This window comes from Nelumbo nucifera, chromosome 5 (genome assembly GCF_055504915.1).
Source record: "Nelumbo nucifera cultivar China Antique chromosome 5, China Antique-T2T, whole genome shotgun sequence".
NCBI classification, from domain to species: Eukaryota; Viridiplantae; Streptophyta; class Magnoliopsida; order Proteales; family Nelumbonaceae; genus Nelumbo; species Nelumbo nucifera.
In genome coordinates this window covers 16,017,739-16,043,946 of record NC_142653.1, presented here as the reverse complement: position 1 = coordinate 16,043,946, position 26,208 = coordinate 16,017,739, and the positions used below count along the sequence as shown (strand labels likewise).

The 26,208-nt window shown below is 37.8% G+C and overlaps 1 protein-coding gene and 1 long non-coding RNA gene across 3 annotated transcripts; both read right to left on the bottom strand.

The window, feature by feature from the left end:
- Positions 1 to 5,706: 5,706 nt before the first annotated feature.
- Positions 5,707 to 11,826, bottom strand: LOC148791252 (uncharacterized). The gene is made up of 3 exons (XR_016076616.1): positions 11,717 to 11,826; positions 11,520 to 11,614; positions 5,707 to 8,734 (listed from the first exon to the last, which is right to left on the bottom strand). It is a non-coding gene; the product is annotated as an uncharacterized LOC148791252 (long non-coding RNA).
- A 9,791-nt stretch (positions 11,827 to 21,617) lies between these two features.
- Positions 21,618 to 25,451, bottom strand: LOC104603967 (transport inhibitor response 1-like protein). 2 transcript variants are annotated; one of them, XM_010268174.3, is made up of 4 exons: positions 24,447 to 25,442; positions 23,389 to 23,887; positions 22,910 to 23,309; positions 21,618 to 22,820 (listed from the first exon to the last, which is right to left on the bottom strand). In XM_010268174.3, the coding sequence occupies exons 1-4, from the start codon at positions 25,064 to 25,066 to the stop codon at positions 22,807 to 22,809; spliced, it is 1,533 nt and encodes a 510-aa protein (XP_010266476.1). In that variant the 5' UTR covers positions 25,067 to 25,442; the 3' UTR covers positions 21,618 to 22,806. The 2 variants fall into 2 exon arrangements, with proteins under 2 accessions (XP_010266476.1, XP_010266465.1); XM_010268163.3 differs by having other exon boundaries at positions 21,618 to 23,309; positions 24,447 to 25,451.
- Between the last annotated feature and the right edge of the window lie 757 nt (positions 25,452 to 26,208).

Genomic DNA, 26,208 nt, shown 5'->3' with positions numbered 1-26,208 from the left:
GGTCATTCTTTGGCTACACGTCCAGATCAACATTCGAAAAATTGTCACATTTCTTTCCCTCTCTCTCTCCTACACGTGTCACTCGTACAATGACAGAGCAAACCCAATGTGAGAGAGAGAGAGGCAACTTAAAAGTTAAAACATCAGCTAACTCTCCAAGGATTTTTCGTTCGATTGTTGGGTGAATTGGCATCATGGTGCACATGTGCAACACCATATCATTGCTTCATGTTAGATATCCGATAGATAACATATTCAATTTCCAATATCAACAAATCAAATTTAGCTCTACCTATCATTAGTTTGCAGTAGGGCTGTAAGTCAGGCCAGGTTTGGTCGGGTTGAGGCCAACCCTAGCCCAAACCTAAGTTCTAAACCCCAACCCTAACCTTAAATCAACCCAATCTTAATCCTAACCCTAGCCCAACCCGATCAACCCAATCCTAACCCTAATCCTAACTAAATTCTTTCAACCCTAACCCAACCCAATCCATCCCAAAGTCAAATTCGGGTTGGGTTGGGCTCAATCCAACCTTTTTTCCATCCCTTAAAACCTCATAGTATTTCTCAATTTTAGATATTAACTCAATTTTCACTACATATATTAATCCTAGTTTTATAAGTATTTATTTATTGACCTTCTTTTTTCTGTTCTTTTGGTACAAAATTCAAAAAAACAAATGTTAGAGATAACTATAGTTTATTATGAATTTTGACTTATGATAAAACATAAAATAATGTTATTAAGGTTTTAGTCTTTCTGATTAGGATTAACTAAAGTGATTATCTTAAAAGAAATACATGATATTATGTGGTGGGGGCTATACAAATATCATGAATCTAAACAAATCAATGTATGATATATTACATATAACATATATTTATATATGACATGTACTATAGAGTCGGGTTCGGGTTGGCCAAGGGGAAAACTCTAACCCAACCCAAAGTAAAGTCGGGTTTATGAATTTCAACCCTAACCCTAACCCGAACATCAACCCGATCCAACCCAACCCAACTTTTTCGGGTTGGGTTCGGGCTAACCCGGCCCAAGTTGCAGCCTTAATTTGCAGCCTTATCCCAAATAACAACTTCATGTCTCCGTCAATACCCATTCACATAGTAAGATGTAAATTGTGGTGTAGCCATTTCAAATTAAATTTGCAGTGGTATGTCCATATCAACATTAGGGAAAGTAAATATGTAAAATCAATAGAAAAAATAAAATAGAAATTATTAAATTTAATAAATACTAATTACTATTTATTATCATAATTAATAATCATTATAAAAAATTATTATACCATCTTTTTTACTGTACTCTAAATTAATCATTCAACATATGGTGGAGCATTCGTTCTATTTGTCTAATCAAACATTAAGGCCTTTTTTTATTGGAATTTATGCAAAGAGATTATATTGGAGTGAGAGGTAGGATTGTAATATATTTTGCTTAATATGGTCAGTATGCAAGATTGTTTGTGCTCTCCGACGTTAAAGTTAGAACTCAAAAGACTACTTTTCTTTTCAATCTCAACTGGCCTCTCACAGTTCTTACTTAATCCGTATTTGTTAGAATTATTACCTTAATAATTTCTATGGGAGGACTTTGATAAGAAATTGCCAATGAAGTAATAGCTTGGATAAAAATTTTCCATGTCAAGGATTTATCAGAAAGCACGAAAGCTAATAAAGCTTCTCTTTGATTTGTGAGCACCCAAAATAGCCACATGTTAGTAAATTTCATTTCATGAACACCCCCATCAAGACCATTATCATCATTGTAATGGTCAAAGTTTATAGCATTTAGAGAAAAAGAATCATGCTTGGACAAACATGCTTTAATGGGATGAGCAAAGATGTTACAAACATTGACTATGAGAGAGAGAGAGAGAGATCTTATAGGCAAGAGTAATTAATATTGGGTTTTATTAGAAGCAATTAAGATCTAAGAGGGTTTTTATTTGAGTAGTGAACGGATTTTATTAAAGACAATTAAATGTGGAGATGATTTTTATTTTGACTTCTTATATTTTTTATGATTTAATTTAAAAATAACTAACCACAGGTATGAGAAATGAGAGGATGACGTCTACATGAACTTTGTGGTGAGAAGACCCCTCACATCCCTTCTTTCCTCTTTCTATTATATATAAAGATGCAGATGTACATGGAATGACATCAAATATCTTCCGCTTGCATTCTAAAGATTTCTTTAGAATTTCCCATCAGCCCTAAACCTTAAACCCTGTATGCTAAAGTCTATAACCCTTAAAAAATCCTAATCTTAAACCCTAAAATCTAAAATATCTAACCTTTAAACCCTACAACCTAAATCCTAGTCCTAAACCTTAAACCATAAAATCTAAATTCTAAACCTTAAACCCTAAAGTCAAATCCCCTAAACCCCTAAATCTTAAATTTATTGTATAAAATACTTTTGGTAGGACGCATGTCCTCCAATGGGGTAGGAGCCAAGCATTTTCCACAAACAATTTGTGTATTGTGCAAGAAGGTAGCAACATGTCATTTAACTTAAAAAAATAAAATTAATTGTACTCTCCCAAGCATGAGAGAGAGAGAGAGAGATCTTCCAAAGCAACAAGTTTTATAGTAAGAAATCAAATTGATGTTGCTTGATCCGAGGTGGTGCACAAACCTAGGAAGGTAGCCAGATAATCCTTGCCAACAGGGCGGAGCCGAGGTGGTAGGACGGGGCTGCGCTTCAAGACCTATGATGAAGAAAGGGTGTCAGAGGCCCAAAGAGTTATCCCCGAGTAAATACTCCAATGCTCAAGTCAGTAGAGGGTGGTGAATGGTTGGGCCGAGCAATAAAGGTGCTGGTCTAAGCAAAGTAACAGTATGAGGTGCTAAAAGTCAGAATCCCTTACCTTGAGCGGGAGATACCTTTTTATAACCGGAGGTCTGTGTCCTGGTTGGATTGGGCTTCTGGGGTTGCCGGGATGAGGTTGACCACTGAGGTCTTTGGGATAGAATCCTATTCCCTACCGGAGTTGCCATCCTCCATTCTCCTATCTGTAGTCGTGCTTATCTACGTGATGTGTAGCTAACATGGCTGAGAGGATAAGATGGGGGGTTACAATGATAGCGTAGCATGACTGGGGCCGCGGAGTTGGTTGAGCCGTGCCGACGTGGCTGGTGTGTCCAGGCGATGATTGAGCGGCCATGTGTCTCCTAAGGCCAACTCAGCCATGACCATAACAAAAATGATAAGAACAAGAAGGAATTTCTTAGTACACGAAACTTGATTTAACAATTTAATATTTGTTAGGCTCTTAAAAGCGAAGAAAGTAAGTATAACAAATAAATAAAAGGAGAAAGATTAGAGAGAAGTTACCTTGCACTAAGAGAGATAGGAGAGGAACACCTTGAGGAATTTGGTAAACTAAAGATATTAGGAATGTTGAGACGCATAAGAGGGGGTAGAATTGAAAAGAAAAAAAAAAAAATCAGCGTCTGTCAATAAACCAAGTTAAAGTTGGAAATAAAAGCAATCCATTTGACACATAAGAAATTTAAACTAATGAGTGAGGGCTAAAATTAGGAATAATAGAATTAAACTATTTTGCAATGCTAACACGGGTAGTATTGCACGCTGTTAGACTAAATTACCTGTTTTCCATTCTCATTTTTTTATGAACACCCTTAATTTGGATGTGCAGTTGGGATCACCTGCCAACAAAACAAAATTCATTCCAACGACCTACCAACATGATCTCACATCCCAACATCTCATATATGGCAGGTCCCATTTTTATGGTGGGTTTCAGTCTCATAGTGATATGTGAGGCATAAGATGAAGTTGGTAGAGGATTGGAATGTGTTTTATTGGCAGAAAATCCCAATTCTACTAAAACGTCCCACTGAGTGAGATTTTCTTTTTTGCCAAAGCCATAGAAAAAACTTTTAAAAGTGACAATTGGAAAAAAACAAAAGGGCATATAATGGTGGGGGTTAGAAATCTGAGATCCATCTCATTAAGATCCAGGGCTCTGTACAAGAACAAGGGCCCAATTCTCTCTTCATGGACCAGGATTCAATTATGATATCGGAAATATATGATATCTGAAAACTTTTTTGACCAATTAACTGATATCATACCAATCAGGAGTTATTTATCGAAATTCATGTTTATCAATTAAAGTCGGCCAGAGGGTCTCTCAAACTAAAACTATGATAGACAAAAATGCATCTACCTATTGTTTAAATTTAGGCATAAATAATATAATATATATTCTGTATAAAGTAATGTTAATTATGGAATGGGATGGGGACCTACTTGGGCCTAGGTCGGGTTGTATTGGGGCTCAATTCACATAACTTCAGCCAGGCCCAATATTTCCCCGCAGAAGAGACAAGTATGAATGTGTTAAGCTTGTACATGGTGGATGCATGACTGGATGGTAGACCAAAGTCCATTGACCATCAACTCATCAAATGGTAATTGAACTTAGATTACTTACTACCTCCTTCAAAATTGAAAGTTGAAACAGACTACTAGTACTACATACTTTTAATACTTTATTCAACCCAACTCATTAAAGATGATATGAAATAAAGTGATGGAATTCACTCAGACTCCCATCATTTTAGCTTTTCACAAACACATCGCACTTGAACTTGTCACTGACGAGTGACGACCGACGTCCAAAATTTCCTCTACCAATAAAACTGAAAAAAATTTGTAATAATCCCTTTATTTTTCCTTTTTTTTGTTCTATCATATTAACTAGCAATAATTTGACTCCATCACCATATTGTCCATCCAGATTTTCTTGGCAGGTGTTTGTTGCGTACAGAATAATTTTGCTGTCTCCATCTTATAATCCGAGATCTTTTAAACAATCTGGACCATCCATTTGATAGTTATATACTTCTGATGGCCCACCTCCGGAGATGCGACTTCCATGTTCCATGTTCCAAGTTCCCACTTGATAAAGAAGCCGGAGGATACTGCTGTGTTTGATGTTCTTTTCTAGTAATAATCTACTGTCATGTTGATTAATCCCCAGCTCCTGAGCAAAGTGGGCTCCACCATGAAATTTTGAGGTTGGAATGGAAACCCTAACCTTTTGACCGAGTTGAAGTTGGAACCAGCCATTTGACTCACTTTTTGAAAGGCAATTTTGAGTTGGATAAGGATGGCCGGTCGAGTTTCTTTCTCTCAATGATCGAGAAGCCCCTCAAGTTTTCAAAAGGTGAATGAGGAATTAATGAAAATTCAATCATACTGTATCTGTATGGGCCGGTGTACAAGTCTTTTGAGTTCCCAGAGAGAGAGAGAGAGAGAAATGATAGAAGATTCTCTCAACTTGCATGAACGTGAAGGAAAGAAAAAAGAGCAGTACTATAAGATGACTATAAACTGAAATTCCTTGCATTGGGTTAATTTCTCTGTCAAATCTATAGTTTCTTGCTTGTCCTGAGTCCCAAGTCTCCTGACAAGGGGTTTTTGCTTGTTTTAATATCCAAACTAGTTTTTGAAAGGTTTGATCAAATTGCATCATCAACTTAAACATTTTCATGGACCCATTAAGGGAAGCAAATGTTTATGTATATATAAATAAAAGAACACCCATGAAGGGAGATTGGCCCAGCCCAGGTGATGACAACTGGGTTTATGCTTGGACCATGAAAGTGAGTGTAAATTCTTGATGAGCTTCAAGAGTAAAAAGATTTGCTACAGCTACAAAATCCAATAAGGGTATTCCCACTTCCCAGCACAGAAATGACCATAAATTTAGAGTTAAGAGATACACACATTCCCTTCACAATCACATATACTCTTGTGTCTAATCCTGTTGAAAGGAGGGGTTTCAGTAGTTCACCTCTTCTGAGCTCTGACCAACAACAGTAACAGTCATGTTGAAGCAATCTGTCATGTGCCACTCCAAGTGGTTGAACAGATAAGATTTAAATCACCTTTTTATGGGTTCAAAAGAGGCACGGACCGTCTTTGACCACAAGGACTGTCCAAAAGGGCCTATATGGACCCCATTATCAGGTTATAGACAGAAGTTTCCTTTGTCCAATTGTGGTGCCTTAATTACCAGAATGTATGGGACTTATTTCCTGAATATGTATCCTCTGATGATGGATGAGTCAATAACGAAATGGCCATAGACATAAATTCAAGGGCCATTTTATATTTGAAATCCATGTTGTCGATTTTAGCCTTACGAAATCTACCTGATGGAACCCACCAAATTATGGATCCCATGTCCCCTGCATGTGCACAACTTGTACACATTGCCTGCTGGGCTCATGCATGGTTCTAAATGTCGGTGAATTTTCGTAATATTTTGGTTTTCGGATACACCTATCAAAATGATTATGAACAATGTAGGGCAGATTTTTTTTTTTCCAGCCAAATAAAACTTTAAATTCTCTTTCTTTTTTCTGAAATTTCAGGATTCAGTTTCTTATTATTTCGACCAAACTTTTAGACATAATACTAAAATAATAAAAAATAACTAAAATTTTATTAAAATTCTTCTCGAAACTTCAATATTTTTTCACCACAGACCGAGGCATCAGTTTATGAACTTCGACGAGGTTTATTTTCTATTCTAGCTTTACTTGTTTTCTTTGTTTTCTGCAAAATTCCATTTCTTAATTTCTTTTGTCACTTTTGCATATTTCTAGACTAATAACTCATTAGGCTCAGTTTGGCAGGAGTATAAATACAAATATGTAAGGTTAAGTTTGGAAGGAGTACAAATATAAATTTATAGAGTACAAAACCTTTAATTTTGTATTATTTTGTATGTTTATATTATATATATTTGTATTTGTATTCTTTTCAAACTGAGCTTAAAGCGTAAAATCTTGTATTTTATATTATTTTATATATATTTGTACTCATTTCAAATTGAACTTTACTCATTAGGAATTTAGGCTCAGTTTGGAAGGAATACAAATACAAATATACAGAGTGCAAAATCTTATATTTATACTATTTTGTATGCATTTACACTATATATTTATATTTGTACTCTTTTCAAACCGAGTCTTAGGATTAAATCATGGTTTTCAAAATTGGACCAGATCGAATGGTCAGACCGGAAAAATTAGAAACCAATCAGATGATTGGTTTCGTTTTCCCAAAAAACCGAATTTTCCCCTAAAACTGTTGATTTTGGTCAACAAAACGCTGAACCGAATGATTAATCATTCGAACGGTTTTGACCTTTTTATTTTTTGTCAGAATAGATCGAGTATTTGGTTCAAATGGTTTGACCGTTCGACCCAATACCCGGTAACTGGACCCCAGACCAGTTCAGTTTTAAAAACCATGGATTAACACCCCCCACCCAAAAAAAAAAAAACAAAGAGACTAAAAAACTCATTTCACTATAAAGAGTAAAGAGTAAAGCCTGATCTAAGAGAGATAAAACCCCTCACATAGTCACATTTGTACATTCTCATGAATGGACAACACATATAATCCAAATGAAGACCCAAACCAAAAAGCTCTTTATAAAGGACATTAAAATAAAATATTTATTCATTGTTTCCTTATCCTGTCTAAAAAAAGACAGATTTCATCCCTTTCTTCATGTGTTTGTGCCGGGTAGAAATCCTAGTATGATTGATTTGTAAATAGTAAATGCATCTTAAAAAAAAATCAAGTGGCCGGGCGGAACTTTTGCTTCCCAAACTTATCCAGAAAGAAATATCTAGATGAAATTAAATATAATTGAAGCAGATGGGACTACACCTGTTCATGGCTGGGTCAGATTGGGTTCGGGCCGGTTTTTGTTTATGTATCAATAGAATATATTCAGGCCCGAGTCTGGCCTGACCATTGAGCTTAGGTTTTGAGTTCGTGCTTGGCCCTCATATAAAGTCTAAAGCTTGAGTTTGAACCTGAATTTGGCCAGAAATTTAAAAACAGAATTTTTTTTATTCAATAAGAAAATGTTTTATTTATATTAAAACCTTCAAAACTCAAAAATAATAAACATGTCACTTTTACTTGAAAAAAAAAGAAGAACAACAAAAAAATATTGTATATATATTTTATTAAATAAAATATACTTTTTATTATTTAATATATAGTATCATATCGGGTTCAGACTCAGACCAGGCTTTTTAAGAAAGCCCAAACCTGACCCGAGAAAAATCGGGTCCGGTGCTTTAGGCCCGAGCCTAAACCCGTTGGCCTAAAATTATGATCAAGTCCGACTTATAATGGGCCGGGCCGTCGGGCTACCCGGCCCATATGGGACAGAGGTTAATTTGCCCATTTTACTCTAGTTCCATATTATATAGTTACTGAAATGCTGAATTTCAGCTTTCAGCACCTGCGGGACTTGTACCAATACCAAATAATGGACAGACAAAGAGATTTTGGGGCCATTTCCAAAATCCAAAATATGCTTTTAAACGTCTCCCCTTGTGTTGTTGATGTGTAGATTGAATCTAGGGTCGTTGATGGAACCCTTCTTACAATAAGCACAGCCTAGCTAGCTTGCCCTCTATGAGATGAGCCTAAATTGATTGATGAAAGATGTTAGGCTGCCTGCCATAAGACTGTAACTCTGTAAGCAATTTTACAAACAGAACTTATCTTGGAATCTTCTATTTCTGATCTCACAGACTATATACAGTCCATGCAAATTGCAATGCAATGGAGAGCCTCAACATACATGCGTTCTATCAAATCTCAAATGTCAGAAACCCCAAGTCCAATCCTGCAGAGGAAGACGACCTGCAAATTTATTATTATTGGAACAATTTCATGTCATACTGACACAACCAGTATACTTTCCACTTGTTTAAGCACCAAAATGAGACTAAACACAGTAAACTAAAGACAACCTGCATTACACGACAGATGTATGAATATTTCGTTTTATTCTTCACTTATTAGTCTAAAATTGAAAAAGAAGGAAAAAAAAAGTTGTCCAGAAGGTTTTTTTTTATATATTTTATATTTTATGTTTTGTGCAATTGTGTGTGCATGTATGTCTTATACTTTTATTTGATGCTTTGTTGAAATAAAAAAAAAAAGAGTCATTTTTATTGCTCTTCTGCTACCCATAGGGCCATAGCACAAAATTACTTCTTCAAAGATTATCCAAATGATGCCTCTGGGCTCTGGCTCTATTTTCGTTTTCTTTATTTTTTATTCTTAGGTAGAAATGCAATAACCATGTAGAAAATTACAAAGTTGTTGGCAAATCACAATCAAGTCGTATAATATACGAGTGTCCTTAAGCATCACTATTATTTGGAGAAGTTATCCTAATTATAAATGATTTGATTGATATATGACACACTATTGGTGGTCTGACTTCTGAACATGAGATCCAAAGCAAAGTTGGCTTGGAGCTTAGAGACAAGTATTCAAACGTTTGATCATTCTTCTATCTGGAAGTCTGGAACGCGGCCTTTAATCTCATTTTAGAGTACAAACATGTTTATCCTTGTTATAAAGCATATATATTCAAAGTATTCTCCCTTCATGCAATGACAATGGACAACTAGCAATTCCACAACCAACTTCATTTCTTAAATTTTCAACCAGCAATTCTACAAAAGCAAGGTTTTGCTTTTTATTTATTTATTTTTAAATATATAAAGTTTTGTTTTTGAAAATATCATATTTATATCTATATATAAAAATGAAATGTGTTAAGCTGGCACTAGCATAACATATACATTGTGGCCCATCAGGCACCTCATGGCTTGACGCCAAGCCCCATCTGCTACATGATCTATCCTATCCTGTATCCTCTATTGCCACTGAATTCAAATCAAGTTAACCATACCCAAACCCATTCTTTTCTGAATAATACTTTTATACAATTAAGGCACCTGTTTGTTCAAAATGGTTGTTCTTTAACATTTGCCATGTGGCAAGTTAAAAGTGTCACAGTCTCACAGACCAGGTAGGTCATAGGTGTATGTTCCAAACTCAAGGTTTTGTCCTAAATAGGCCCCACCACCACCAGCAGTCATCTCATCCAAATTCCAAACATTTCCCAATTTAAATTAAGCAACTAATATTTCATCCATTTTCCTAATTTTAGTCATGACAAATTGACAACCCTTATAATCAAATCAGACCCCTCATATCCGCCAAGTGGTCATTAGTTAGTTTAGGTGGTCTCTTATCATACAAGTCATCTCACGTCTAGAGCTCCCTTTAATTTTCTAGCAAAACAAGTAGAATACATGCATATGGGATGTCATGTTTGGTATCAATTCGATCTCTTACTCCCCCAAATCTCTCCATAATCTCCTATCTATATACTTTTCAACATCTATCCATATCAAATTCCTTGTGCAACGCAATTTTGGGGTTTGAATTGTTGAGTAATCCATTTATCCAATCCAATGATGAGCCCTAGCCAGTATTTTTTTAGTAGAAACTTGATGATGGAGTTCTCCCTTATGCTTCCTTCCCTGAGTCAAGTTGAAGAATACTTATTTTTCAACTTCCCTTATTTATCTATATATAAAAATGAAAATATTTATTTTTCAAAGTTATGAAGTTTTCTTCCACTCCACTTCTTTGTGGATAAAAAATATTGAATCAGAATATTTTCTTCATTATCAACAACTGAACAACATTGTGGTTGTGGTTGGCTGATTTCACCAAGAATCTGCCTTTGGGATCTGGAATCCACATCAACCTATCTTGACCTCCCATTCTAGGAAGCTCCATTGAACAAATTAAATCTACAAATAGTCTGAATTGTATCTGACTTGTAAACTCTTATATTGGGATCTATAAGATTATTTACCAGATATACTTGACTTGGATTTAATTTGTACAGTCCAAAGTGGTTTGAAGAGGATAGTCCCGGGATTCAAGGATCCTCCCAGACATCAATATTCTGGCCATTAGCCACTCTCCAACAAGCACCTTCCTTAAGAATATCTCTCCTGCTAGGAAGCTCCTTAGACCCCCCAAGAGCAATTTAAGGGATCTTTAAAGGACCAAAAGTTTTTACCTTTTAAATATTTTCCTTCAATGGTTTTGGACCAAAGGCAATTTTTATTTTCAATTAATCTTTAAGGAAGCTTTGCCATGAAAGCTAAATTAAAAGCATAGGGGTTCTCTATCCTAACCCACCATTGAATTTGATGTCAAGTCTTCCTCCAACTAATCCAATTAATTCTTTTCTTATCATTGGTCTCTCCCCACAAGAATTCCCTCTGCTTCCTTGCTAATTGACTACAAGTTTCCTGGGGAATCAAGTAGCAAGACTTAGTATAAGCTGGAATTGAAATTGATAGAGACTTTATGATAACCTCCTTTCCAACTATTTATAAGGAACCTACCTTCCAATTTTTAGATTGAAGCTCCACCCTATCTAATAAGAAATTAAAAACGACTTTCCTTGACTTACCCATAACAGGAGGGAGAACAAGATAAGAAGAGGGCTTATTTACTGGTTTCACACCTTGAGAACCTTTGAAATTATCCTTTTGAGTGTAGGATGAAGATTTGGACTAAAATAAATTTCAGATTTCGAGAGATTCACCTTCTGTGTAGATAGATACCTCTCCATACTGCTTTAGAAGTTCCATTATACTTTCTCTCTCAATATATTGGCTTTGGAGAAGATGTAAAAATCATCTGCAAAAAAGAGATGTATAATTGAAGGGCAAAGATTGTTAGTTTGAATTCTAAAGATTTCACCTCCTGAATGCAAATGAAGGATTGCCAGAGAGGGGCTACCATTCACCAGGATTTGATAAAAAAAAAAGTCGAGATACATTGCATAATCCATCCTATGAATTTTTAATCAAAACCTAACTTTAATGTGACAAAATTGACAATTCTCCATTCCACCCTATCATAAGCCCTGTTCATATCTAATTTTATTTTCATATAACATTGCCTTTGCCCAACGGATTTCATAAAATGGATACGAAAGCATTATCTAAAATGTATTCGATAGGAAAACATTTTGATTTTGACACGATTTTTAGAAGAATATGCCTCAATTTATTAATCAAAACTTTTGCAATTATCTTATAAAATGTATTACATAGATTGAAAAGACAAAAATGGCCTTGATTTTTTCGGATTTTTACATTTTGGAATGAAGGCAATGATGCTGGAAAATGATTCTATTTATCTCTCAATAATGCTGAAAAAAGAAATTGGGAAACCCATCTAGGCCAAAGAATTTATGAGGGTGCATTTGGAAGAGTGCTAACTTGATTTCCTTATCACCAAACATCTCTCAGAGGTTGTCAATGTCTTCCCAATTAACTAAACTCCAAAGTCTATCGAGCAGATTACTTCTATCGGAAGGATTGGAAATCAAGAAGAAAATGTCTCAACATTGGTCAATGTCATATTTGATGGCAAATTGAGACTAGCCAAACCCGAAGCTGGAAAGGTAAAACCAGAGCGGTTTCCAGATGGGTTGGCTGCTCTAGAAACCAAGATTTGCTGGTTTCTACCAATTCCCAAGAAACGATGGTCTACTAAGGATCCGCTTCAATCAACTAATGAACCAGAGTGAAGTGAGAAAGGTTCCCATCTGCAAGTGCAACTTGGGTCAAATTGGCTTGGGTTAAGGTCATCAATGCTACCCCGACCTCATGTATTAAAACCTCAATCCTTGTTCTAATCCAATTTAATATTTTTTAACCGAGATTCTCAACCCCAAATCCAACCAATCATGAAATCTGAGTTGGTTGGATTGGGTTCAATTTGTAACATTGCTTGTTAAATTTTCTAGTCATATTTAATATTTATACGAGCACACATGTTACATAAGAGATTACAAAAAAACATCATATTATAGTAATATTTCATAATAAGACATGCTTTATGACCACAGTTCTCTCCCTCTTTCACATAGAATTACTTTAGACTTGTATAAATAATCAATACATGTATCATACTTTATACATAATGTATAAGAATATACACAATTAAATGTGTTAGGTTGGGTGTCGGGTTGCCCAAAGTCGAGTTGGGCCAAGCGAGGGCGCGTGTGCATGTGCGTGTGACCGAATTATAACTTTTTAATTTAAAATGTGTCTCTTCAATTTTTGAATTTAATTTTAAATTAAAATGTTTTCCTTTTTGTGTCTCTTCTTCCTCCTTGTGCCTCTTCGAATAGGTGCACTGTTCTGAAGAAGCTCCTGTCTGAAAGGATACATCTGTGTCTATTCGGGTCTGAGATCATTCTATAAGAAGAGTACTGGCCGATCTAGTCTACACACAACATTCTCTTTCGATAGTCTTCTTCTCTGTCTTCTCTGTAATCTGAGCATCATCCTTTCTATGGTTCGCAGAGGTCTGGTAAGCAAGTGCACGCCTACCAGAAGCTTGTGGGTTCTTTTATCTTGGTGACCGATTTGCGATCACCCAGCTGCACTGTAGGGGGGCAAACGCGGTTTTAAGGAGAGTGACCAAGTGGCATGACTCAATCCTCCTTCTTCCTGCAATTCCCAATTTTGAGATTTTGCATCATCACATCTCTGCAAGTTTGGTTTGAAAAGCGAATACCGATAAGTTTCATTCTGCATTCTTTACTATTTTTACAACAATCTTAAAACCGCATTTATGGAACATATCTCTGCTAACCCCTTAATGAGGAACCGGATACTATCAACAGTTCCCTATTTCTCTAAGATTGAACCCTTCAATGGAACCAATTACAAGCGTTGGAGACAACGCCTGTTGTTTGCCTTGGAGCAATTAGGGGTATCTTTTGCCTTGATCGAACCGAACCCACCAAACATGGAGGAACCAGCCCGTTCTGTTGTTGCAAAACACTAGATTACAGCTGATCACCTCAGCACGAACCATATCCTTAACTGCTTGTCCAATGAACTGTACAATGTTTATTCTTCCTATAATTATGCCTATGAAATCTAGAATGGATTGGACACTAAGTATGCTTTAGAAAATGCCGGAAACAAGAAATATGTCATTGCCAACTTCTTGCACTTCACCATGAAAAAAGACATGCACGTGCCTGCCCAAATAGATGAGTTCCAGGTTCTTGTGGGGTAATTGGTAAAGGAAGGCATGGTACTATGAGATGAATTCATTTTCGGTTCTCTCATAAAGAAACTGCCACATGCATGAACTGATTTCAAGACCAGTATGAAGCATAAGAGAAAGGACACTACTTTGGACCAAGTAGTGGTCCGAATTACGATAGAATAAAAGAACAGAAAGAAAAATGAGGACTAGTTTTCCAAAACCAATCTGGTGGAGGAAAAGACTACAAAATTCAAAAACAACTTGAATATGAAAAATGATCAGAAATTCAAGAAGCGACAAAAGAAAGGAAACTGCTATGTATGTGGCAAACCCGGACATTACAAGGACTGCCAGTACCAAAAGAAGAAAGACTCTGGGAAACCGAAAGTCAATTTGACTGAGGATGTTGTCGCAGCAGTGATAACTGAGGTAAACTTAGTTGATAAGCCAAAGGAGTGGGTACTAGACATTGGTGCTACCAAGCACATATGTGGGGACCGCAATTCCTTTTATGAGTATACAACTCGGTTTGAAAGAGAGCAAGTCTTCATGGGAAATTCACAAACTTCGAAGGTCATCGACAAAGGAAAGGTACTCCTGAAACTTATTTCAGGAAAAATCCTAATGCTGAATGATGTGTTGCATGTATCGGAGATCCGACGGAACTTGGTATCAGGAGCACTCCTCAACAAAGTGGGACTGAAGCTCACATTTGAAGCAAACAAGGCTATGTTAACTAAGAATAATGTATTTATTGGAAAATGATACAATGCTGGAGGATTGTTTGTACTGAATATTTTTTATATTGTTATGAATAAAATTGTTTCTTCTTCTACTTATATTGTTGAATCTTTTGATATTTGGCATGCTAGACTAAGACATCGTAATGCTCCTTATTTAAAATGATTATGTAAATTAGGAGTTTTGAATGTTCTTGTTAATTTTACAAATGAAAAATGCCAAGTATGTATAGAAGCAAAATTTACTAAGAAACCTCATAAAAGTGTATAAAGAGAAACTGAATTACTACAACTTATTCATAGTGATATAGGAGACCTTAAATGCCATGAAGCTAGAGGAGGAAAAAGATACTATATAACTTTTACAGATGACTTCTCTAGATATGCAAAAGTAGTTCTACTTAGATCAAAAGATGAGGCTGATTAAGCTTTCATAAACTACAAAACTGAAGTAGAAAACCAGTTAGGAAAAAAAATAAAAAGACTTAGAACAGATAGAGGAACTGAGTATGATAGACAAACCATTAGAAAATTCTTTGAAGAAAATGGAATCATACATGAAACCACAGCTCCCTATCAACCTGAATCTAATGGAGTTGCAAAAAGACTGGACAGAACATTAAAGAAAATGATGAATGCAATGTTAATTAGTTCAGGTGCACCTTTGAATTTGTGGGGGGAAGCAATCATAACAGCTTGGCACCTATATAATAGAATACCACCCAAGAAGAAAGGACAAATACCCTTTGAAATTTAGCATAACAAAAAACTTAGTTTGAATTATCTAAAAGTTTGGGGCTGCCTAGCAAAGGTTAGAATACTTGAACCTAAAAGAAAGAAGTTAGGACCGAAAACCTGTGACTGTGTATTCATTGGATATGCACAAAACAATGCAGCTTATCGGTTCCTTGTAATTAAAACAATTGATAATGTTGTCGAAAATTACACAATAATAGAGTCCCAAGATGTAGAGTTCTTTAAGTACATCTTTCCTTGGAGAAAAGAAGCAATAAATAGGGAACCTTCCCAACACCAAATTAGAAACCAAGAATAAGAAAGTGCTCAAGGAGTTAGTACTTTACTTAGGTAAGAACTAAACTTAAGGAAAAGTAAAAGACAAATAAGAGAAACGAACTTGAGTGACAGAATGTTCACATTTTTTGTGGACAAGGACCCAGTAACCTATCAGGAAGTTGTAACTTCACCTGATGCAGTATTTTGGAAAGAAGCCATAAAAAGTGAAATAGACTCCTTAATCACTAATCACACTTGGGAACTTGTAGATCTCCCACTTAGAACTATGGCACTAGATTGTAAGTGGATTTTTAAGAAAAAACTAAAACCATATGGCACAATAGATAAATTCAAGGCCAGGTTAGTTGCTAAGGGGTTCAGACAAAAGAAAGATGTAGACTTCTTTAACACCTACTCCCCGGTTGCAAGATTAACAACAATTAGGGTTTTGTTTGCTATAGCATCCAATTACAAACTAGTAGTTCATCAAATGGATGTGATAACAACTTTCTTAAATGGGGAATTAGAGAAGGAAATTTACATTAGGCAACCTGAAGGCTTCACAATGCCAGGACAAGAAAAATAAAGTATGTAAATTAATTAAGTCTCTATATGACTTAAAACAAACTCCCAAACAATGGCATGAAAATTTTGATAATGTATTAGTAACTAATGGATATAGCATAAATGATTCTGATAGACGTGTCTATATCAAATTTGAAAATAATAAAGGAGTCATGATCTGTATATATATTGATGATATACTAATAATGGGAACTAGTCTAGAGATAGTAAAAGAAACAAAACAATTTCTAATGTCCAAATTTGATACTAAGGACTTGGGTGAGGCTGATGTAATCTTGGGGATTAAAATCCATAAAGAACAAGAAAATTTTATTCTCTCTCAATCACATTATGTAGAAAGTATCCTTGGGAAATTTGGACACTATGATTGTAAATCGGTTGAAACACCTCTTGACTGTAGTATTCACTTAGGGAAACAAGTAGGAGAACCTGTTTCACAAAAGGAGTATGCAAGTATAATTGAATCTGTATCTTACTTAATGAACTGTACAAGACCGGACATAGCTATAGTTGTGGGAAAATTAAGTCAGCACACTCATAATCCCAAAAATGAACATTGGGAAGCTCTAATAAGATTATTAAAATATTTAAAATGAACCATAAATTTTGGTTTACATACTCAGGTTTTCCTCATGTTTTAGAGGGCTTTACTGATGCGTACTGGATTTCAGATTCAAAGGATAGTACTTCCACCAGTGGATATGTGTTTACTCTAGGTGGAGGATCAGTATCGTGGAAACCAGTAAAGCAATCATGCAATACAATTCAACAATGGAGGCCGAGTTTATTGCACTAGAATTGGTAGGGTCGGAGGCAGAGTGGCTAAGGAATTTGCTGGCAGATATACCATTTTGGCCGCGGCCGGTTCCATCCATATCTCTCCATTGTGATAGCCAAGCAGCAATAGTCAAAGCCAAGAACCAGACGTACAACAATAAAAGAAGGCACTTGGTAAGACAATACCTCAGCAAATGTACAATCGCTCTAGATTTTGTAAGGTCTGAAAAGAACCTTGGAGATTCGTTAACCAAACCATAGACTTCTAAGGTAGTTTATGAGGCATCAGTAGGAATGGGGCTGAAGCCTGTTACAAAGTCATTAGTGATGAACACCCAACCTATGTGAAATGAGATCCCTGGAATTAGGTTGAATGGATAAAAACGAGTCACTAGATGACTTGGGAAAGCACTATCAATTTGTGTCCCATTTCAGATGCCAAGGTAAAATAGTGCTCACTACAATTTGAGGAGGTTGAGCATGATGCTCTTAATCAGTTAGGAATAGTGAGCAGTGCACACTAATAACTAACCTAAGTGAGTGTGAAGTGTGGCCGCTTCTAAGAGAGATCTAGGACTGACTCTCTAAAACACTCATGATTCCAAAAGGGGAACAAGGCTGAAATGTTCCAAAACAAAAGAACCACTAAAGAACTGGTGAGTTGACTTGGTTGGCCGGTTAGCTAGTTACGACAAAGAGGAAAGGTTGAAGGAGTCTGATTCCACCCATACTCTGTAACACAGCCTATCATACCTAAGTGTTTATTGAAATCCAAAAGACATCACCATGAATACTTTTCTCACTACGATGCTCAGATTGTTCGATCTTCTTGTAATTTTGAATCTTGTGGGGAATTGTTGGAGGGAGATTCAAATTTTCAAGAATCTCTCTCCTCCCTCTTGTTTTTTGTCTTTTCCTCTTCCCACCCTTGAGTGCATGGGAAGACTCCTTGTCCCGCATTACTTGGGAAAGGAGTGAAGTTAAGTATATTTGTAGTTTTGCTCTCTCTATGGGTAGGGACCTATAGGAGGAGAGCACTATAGATATTCCATGCATGTGAGGGGGGTTGGGGGTGCTTTTCACATGCGCACGCCAAGCCGAGCCGAGACAGGCCGGGCCAAGTCGGGGCATGGGCGAGGGTGCGGGTGCGGGTGCGTATGCGTGTGCGTGTGCATGTGTGATCACCCGGCTACACCGTAAGGGGTAAATGCAGTTTTAAGGAGAATAATCAAGTGGCATGACTCAATCCTCCTTGCAATTTCCAATTTCGAGATTCTGCATTATCACATCTCTACAAGTTTGATTTGAAAAGCGAATACCGATAAGTTCCATTCTATCTTCTTTACTATTTTTGCAACAAACAATCTTCATTCCAACCCTATTTCTTTTCAGGTTGGATTGGATTTAGTTCGAATTGGTCCATCCCAAGTTGCATCTCTAATGCCATCCTATCAATTATCAAAAGAGTGGATCCTCACATCCCATCATCACTAGATATTCAGACTAAAGATCCACTGCCAACGACCTCCCAAGGGGGGATTAGTATTGAGGATAGAGTTTACTTTACTAACACTGTCTAAAATTTTCCCAAAGTTTTTAGATGCCTCAAAGCTATGTTTGATTTGATAGAAAATAAGTGAAACAAATATTTGTTTATTAGAAAAAGAATGTTGACTTCATTGGCATCTCTAAAATTCTCCCCAACCTTTAGATGCCTCAAGCTATGTTTTGTTTGGTAGAAAATTTGTTTCTCTCTGATTCTCTATCAAACCAAATACAACCCAAAAAGAATCCATCATAGACGAAATACAAAATTACCACTCTGCCCATCATCTTGTGTACCTTCATATATGTCTATTTTAGAGTGTAAATAAAGACATGATACCTAAAAGTTTGATAACGAATCAACCTATACGGTAATCAATCAGCTGGCATTCATCAAAATTCATAAATTTTCCGGTATCATATCCTTTCGGCATCATAGAAATTGCTGTATATCTTAACATAGTCATAATGCCCGAGTAATGGGTATTTTGTAAATAACCAAAATGCCAACTTGCAGACGAGTGATACACCTAATAAAATGCACGAGAGCACATAAAATGTTAGGTGTAGGTGCGGCATTAAATAAACCCTCTTAACCAACATACATTTTTACATAGAGAACCCAATTCAATGTTTAAAGTTTGGCATACCAATGGGCAACCAGATCAACATGATTCCTTGCTTTCTTATTGTAATTGTATTATTGTGTATGACTATGAATAAAGTGGATGAAATAGTGTAAATGCCATGATACTGCAGTTATAGGGTCTATGTCCTTACTATAAGAATTTCTTCTCTTTTTCCTTCAAGAAAGAAAAAGATATTGGTTAAACATGTTTCAGGGGTAATATATGTCATAAAAATTAGATGAAATGATGTCAAAAAGGATGATAGGTCATTTTAGCTATTTAGAAATTATCTCTCAATCAGGTTTGGTTTGGTTTGGTTTTGTTTTCATTATTGGTTACTACTATTATGAGACCCACTTCTTAAAAATAGAGAGTGTGATTCATGAAATTTTTTGATGGGTTTTTTTTCGACCCCCTCAGGTCACTAAATCACCAGAAACTTAAAATACCAATTATAGGATTCAAGATCATGACCTAATTAGTTGCAATAGGTTGTCTTGTCATATATGCATTTTAGTATAATATGAATGGTGAGACTTGATCCCTGGTCATTTATAGCCACAAATAATATTTTTACATAAATTATAAGCTACGAAAAATGTTATATATATATATATATTTGAATGACTGGCAGCAAACATTCCAATATTATGATTTATGCCCTGTCCGAATCTCACAACAGTGTAAAATAGAGGAAAAAAAATTAATTCATTGATAAAACCAGAGGGTATTTAAGATATTTCCAGAAAAGAAAGAGAACGAATAGTGGACTGCATCTCATCCCCACCATGAAGGCAACTTTGCACTTTGCAGTCACTTAGAAAAGAGAATTGGCTTGAAATCACAAACTGGCAGAAAGACGACCCCTCGGAACGACCCACCCCGTTGGGAGTCCCCACTTCCCCCCCACTCCAGTAAGCAAAGCCTTGTCCTTGAGTCGTTGTCTCTTACAAGGTCATGTGGTACATATATAAGATAACATTGCATACATGGTCTAGGCTCCCGTTATCCTGTGGACTGTGGTCGTTCATGGAACTGCTCCCACCATGAACAATGTGAATTGTGGATCATGTCATGTAATGTAAAGCCAGGCGAGTAGAATGGACCACGTACCCTGGGGCCTGGACCTGGACCTGGACCCGTACTAAGAAGAAATAAAAATAAAACACCGACGTTTTTATCGTTTCCATCAACCTTTAGCTCCAGCCTCCAGCCTCAATGTGTTGTTGTTGCCTTGTGGGTTCAACTCCCAATAGGCAACAATAGCACTAACAGGACATATTCCTTGCCTCCAGTTGCCAGTTGGTCGACTTGACTCACGAAAGGATTAGATTTAGATTGGATGGGAGATATGATCTACAGTCGAAGTTGTTGCGTACCTTTTTCCCACCCAGAAGGTCTGTTCTTCCTTCTCTTCAAGACTTGGTAGGACTACTTTTTTACTCAACAGATTTTTTTTTTTTTTTTTGGAGTTTCTGACCCAACACACCTGATTTGTATTGTGGTCCAAACTAGAAGATCTGACAGTCAAATGTCTAAAACTCGGACAGCTGATCCGAGAACAATCACGGAGAACAGATGAGGCATCTCCTCTCAGAAGGGGATTCTTTTTTGTGGGAAAAACAGAACAGAAAAAGGCAAAACCAAAAAGCTCTCCTCCCACCGGCCAAACCCAAACGTGACCCAAGTGGAAAGCAATCTTACAATCATCAGCAATTGAGTTTTCTATAGCTTTTCCCTATTACTCCGACGACCTAGGATTTGATAATAAATTAAGGAGCAATTAAGACATTAAACATGTTATTATCTGGGAGGCCCACCTTCAGGCTTCAGTGGCAGACTGGCAGGTGCTGCTGTAGGGCATAGCAGAGGTATAGACAATGGAGCGGGGCCGGCATCTTCCTCTTCTCCCACACGGATCCTAGTGGACTTGATAGAAATCATTAGCAGACCTTTGCCGTCAATCGCATTCAAAACGTCAGGCCCCCTGGTTTCTAGTCCACGCATTTATTCCATTTCTCAGGTTGTTTCTACCCGATAACAAACAAATAACAGTACTAATGATATAACAGAAACAATAGCAACAGCTACAAAAGCCAGCTGTATATGTATTCTCTGTGAACTTGGAGCCTGCTGGTGAGGGAGAGAAGGTATCCCGCCTTATCCAAGGTGACGGGCCAAATCCAATCCAGGCCTCTTCGCAATTTGCATTGTCAAAATACACAAACACAAATTGTGTCTTCAAGATAAACCCATTTTCTGTACACCTTTTCCCTAAACAAGTCTGCCGGCCTCTGAACATAATATCAGAGAAAAAAAAAACATCAAACAATCACATTCAGGAATAACAAATTACCATTCAGGAAATGGGATAGAGTGGCATGGATCTTTCTTTAATAGTCTTACAGCAATCTCAGTAATCACCAAAAAGACAAACCACTACAATTTGAAGACAGAAGAAGCATCTTTCACATAGGACTTACTGCCAACATATGGCATGTAAACCCAGGAAAAAAAAACGTTTTCAATTTCACCTTCTGAATCTCTAATTCCTCCATAACAAGCAACTATTTCTTCACCAAGTAGAATGTACCAACTTGCAAGAGACAGAAGACGTGCCTCCACCGCAGACAAGTTATAATCAAAGTTTCCATGAACTTCACCAAGTAGAATGTACCAACTTGCAAGAAACAGAAGACGTGCCTCCACCGCAGACAAGTTATAATCAAAGTTTCCATGAACTTCACCAAGTAGAATGTACCAACTTGCAAGAAACAGAAGACGTGCCTCCACCGCAGACAAGTTATAATCAAAGTTTCCATGAACTCCCCCTTTCCCCAACCACCAACACATCCATTTATGATAAATAGCAGAAACATTAAATCTAATCACCTACAATACAACAACATGGGATGAGGCGACCCCATCTTACCAAAACTCTGCCTACATCACTTCCCCTTCCAATGAACCTTTTTGAAGGAACATGACAAGCATGAAATGTAAAACTTTACAGGTTTCCCACTTCAAATGCTCCTCCAACAGCCCAAGCAAAGATAAGATATGCCATCTTTGCTTGAAAAGGTATGAAAAAAGAAAGCATACGGGGCAACATCACCCTTGTTGACGAGGCATGAGGGAACCGAATTGCGGGTTTTAAAAGGTACCCGCTGTACACTTGCTCCTGCAAACTTGAAAAGATTTTAACCTTGTTCAGCAGCCACCATATGAACAGCTAAGACATTCCTGTCACTAGCCTACTGGATTACGTGTTTACAAGATTGTCACAAATGAAGGTGCATCAGCTCTAGGCCCTTCAAGAGATCGATACATGTATAACTTATCAATGGAATCATCTATGTCTCCTTCATCTGTGTCCCCAATCACTTCAACAACCAAATAAGGCATTCTTCGAGCAACTTCCTTGCACCCTTCAAGGGTTAGTTTACAGGTAGACATCCAGAGGAACCTCATGCTGTAATAGTGGTGCAAGCCAGAGAGCAAAGCCAAATTCCCAAATGGACTGTCCCTAATCTCCAGCTTCTGCAATTTGGGGCAACCCTTAAGCACATACGTTAGCCCCATATCGCTATCTCCCGCAAAAGCAACAGATAAAGTCCTAATTAACTTACCATACTCCCCAATGTAACTGAAGGCTTTATCGCTGAGTAGGCCAGATACAGCAAGCCTGGTCAGCTTCTTGCAGTTCATGACTATAGCCCCAAATCCTTCATCCATGGGTTCGCCAGTCAGGTGGTCAGGACGGTGGCGTCCCATTATACAGAGGCGGAACACCACAAGTTCTGGACAGTTCCTTGACATAGCCACCACGGCTGCATTGGTCATCTGCTGGCAGAAATACAGAATGGATCGCAGCTTCCGACAGCCCTCTGAAATTGCAAGGAGACCAACTTCAGAGACAGCAGCCTCACCATCCTCACGAGCATCCATGGGAAAAACCCGGAGCTCATGGAGTTCCTTGCATGTTGCAGCAACAGCCTGAAGCCCTTCATCACATACTGAATCAAGGACCTGTAGAAATGCCAGTAATTAGGAGATTGGATTGATAAGAAAATATTGAAGTCACATCTAAGTCGCAAAGGATACTTGCCCAAAGAGTTTGGAGATTGTAGCACTGACAGATAACAGGTCTGAGTTGTTCAGCATTGATGTTGGCATAGCTGAAATTAAGTGATGTTAGTCTAGCACAGACTGGATAAATTGCCGGTAGATAGTCCGGCACAATGTCCCTGAATCCTGAGAGACAGACTAAGGATTTGCTCGTGGCAAAAGCTGAGAGATCTGGTTCTTGATCTGCCTGTGCCGGGTTATCTGAGGTGCTGAAGGATCCTGTTCCAAGATGTGTGAGCTGTGGAGCTCGGACCATCAAACGGTGGAGCTGCATGAGGTTTACATGCCGATTCAACTTGAGCCTCTTCAACGAAGGAGACCTAGCCACCAGTCGCTCCAAAGCATCAAAGTTTACAGGTGACTCCACACAGTCAAAGATGAGTGATTCAAGACAGGTCACAGACTCCGGGAAACAGGAAATCCAGTCCACATCATCCTCGTTAACTTCATCGTCAATTAGATCGAGCACTCGTAGTTGTCTGACAAATGATAATCATCATACAGCATTCATAAGGTGATTGGCGATGCAGTGTCCTACAAGAAAATATGCAATTTGTTTGCGATTTCTGTTTTCTTCCTTGTTTTTTTTTCCTTGTATAATAAGCTAGCGCATAATACTAGTAAATATTTCCAAGCAACAAAGCCAAAATGCAAAGATGGGGATTGATCTTAGGGTTAGGGTTTACTGAAGCGAGCAACAAGAGGATAGACAATAACAAAAGCAGTAACACGAATGGAAAGCCATTTAGAGATTCAATCATGCCCTGCAGGATTACCCAATCATTCGGCAATAACCTCACGGGAAGCAGAAGTTGCAAGACGAACAAAACCTTGGAAAGTTTTCTCTTTTTTACATAACTAATCGTGGTCCTAACGATATGAAGTAGAAGCTCATGACCCAAAATAGCATTTCAGGAAAAAGAAAAGAAGAAACAGACTCCATTTCAAACCATCATTCAACAGCAATGAAGTAGACAAAGAAAAAACTATTAGATAACAAAATTTGAAAGCAGAAGAGAAATGAAATGCCAAACATACCTGCACCTGGCAACGGCAGCCAGGCCGGCGGTGCCGAAACCGTCACAACAGACGAGCACAAGCTCCTTAAACGCAGGGAAGGAGTGAGCAAGGAGAATCAAATCTTCATCAGTAACGGACACCCGCTTCAGGTAAATTTTTTCCAACCAAGGATAAGCAGCGGCCATGGCAGACACCCAAGGGAAGAACTGGGCACCCCAATTGGGCGGCACCAAACTGAAATCGGCAAAGCGAGGCTTGCCCTTGAGCACCAGAGACTTCACCCTCTTGAATCTCTCGATTGCCCTGCGCGGTGAAACAGCATAACAGTTCCCGATGAAGAGGTCCGTCCGAGTCAGCGCCTCGGCCCTGTACCAAGACTTGCAAACGAGAGATGCCGAGTTGCGGTCGCGGCGTGATGTGAGGAAGAGAAGCACGTTTTCCAGGACATTCTCGAGGACTTGGTCCGGGTACGGCGACGGACAATAATCGGCGATGGTGCCGACTCCGACTCCACCACCGCCATTTCCGCCACAGCTCCGTGTTTTATTGGATGATGCCTCGACAACAATAGTTCCACCACCGGCGAGATCCGTTGTTCTATCATCATCCTCCGACATTTCGGTTGGATCTTCTCTCATCTCCCTCCTCACTCTCCCCGGATCTATACCAACCACTCTATAACCAATCAAAGATTCAATGTTTCTCCCCTTGTTACTTTTTTCGGATCACAACTTCCGCCCATCTCAGATCAGAGAAATAGAAAGCTATGTAGGGACGGGATGGGAGAAATGGAGATTGAGAAAAAAATAATCACAAGTCACAAGATTTTATGGAGCTTACCTCAGACTGAAGACAGAGAAGCAGAGAGAGAGAGAGAGATGTGAAGTATGGACTATGGACTGATGAAAGAAGATTAATTTATTCGGCCACCTCCTCCTCACACTCACAGACTCCAGACTCCACTCTACTGCGCATTGGGATTCTCCACCCCTCCTCTCTCGCTCACTCGCTCGCTCCCTGGCCTTGGCCTGGACTGTCCAAAGGGCAAAAAGACCACGGAACCCGGTCGAGTTCGGATCAGCTGCCAACATACAGTCCCAACAATGTTCCTACAAGAGAGATGTTCCGAATTTACGGCTACAATGGTGTTGGGACTGTTGGGAGTGTTTAATTGATAGCAGATCCCTACCCACCTCGGTCTTCCACCATTATTTGGTTTTATTTTTCTTCTCTAAAACCTCCTTTCTCATTTTACATATATTTTATCTTTTTCATTTTACTATTTTTTTAATCTTAATCTCGTCCCCCATCTCTTTCTATTTTTGTTGCCTAGCGACGTAAGGAAAAACAATAAGAAAAATCTTGTAGAGAGTGGATGGATGTAATTGGAGGTCTGCTTTGCTTTAGGGAGGTTGCTGAGTTAGCATTGTTTGTCATTTTACTCTCTCTCTCTCTCTCTCAGATATATATAATTTTCCGGAGTCCGGACCTCATCCCTTTCTCTTCTTTTATTTTTTCTTTCACAAAATTTTTTATTTATTCTTTACTTTTCTGGATGATATTGTAATGATGAACACGTGGTGTTCAAAGAAAATCAACGGCGTAGATAATGTTTTCTTTTGATGATATAGTCGAAGATGAATATGAATATGGATATGGATGGCCCGCCCGGCATCTGAGTGTGACTGTGTGTCTTATCGGTATTTATTGATGGAGTAGGAACCCGTATCATTTCATTTGACAGAGAGAACCCTCTACGGCTCTAGTACCGTTTGATGCT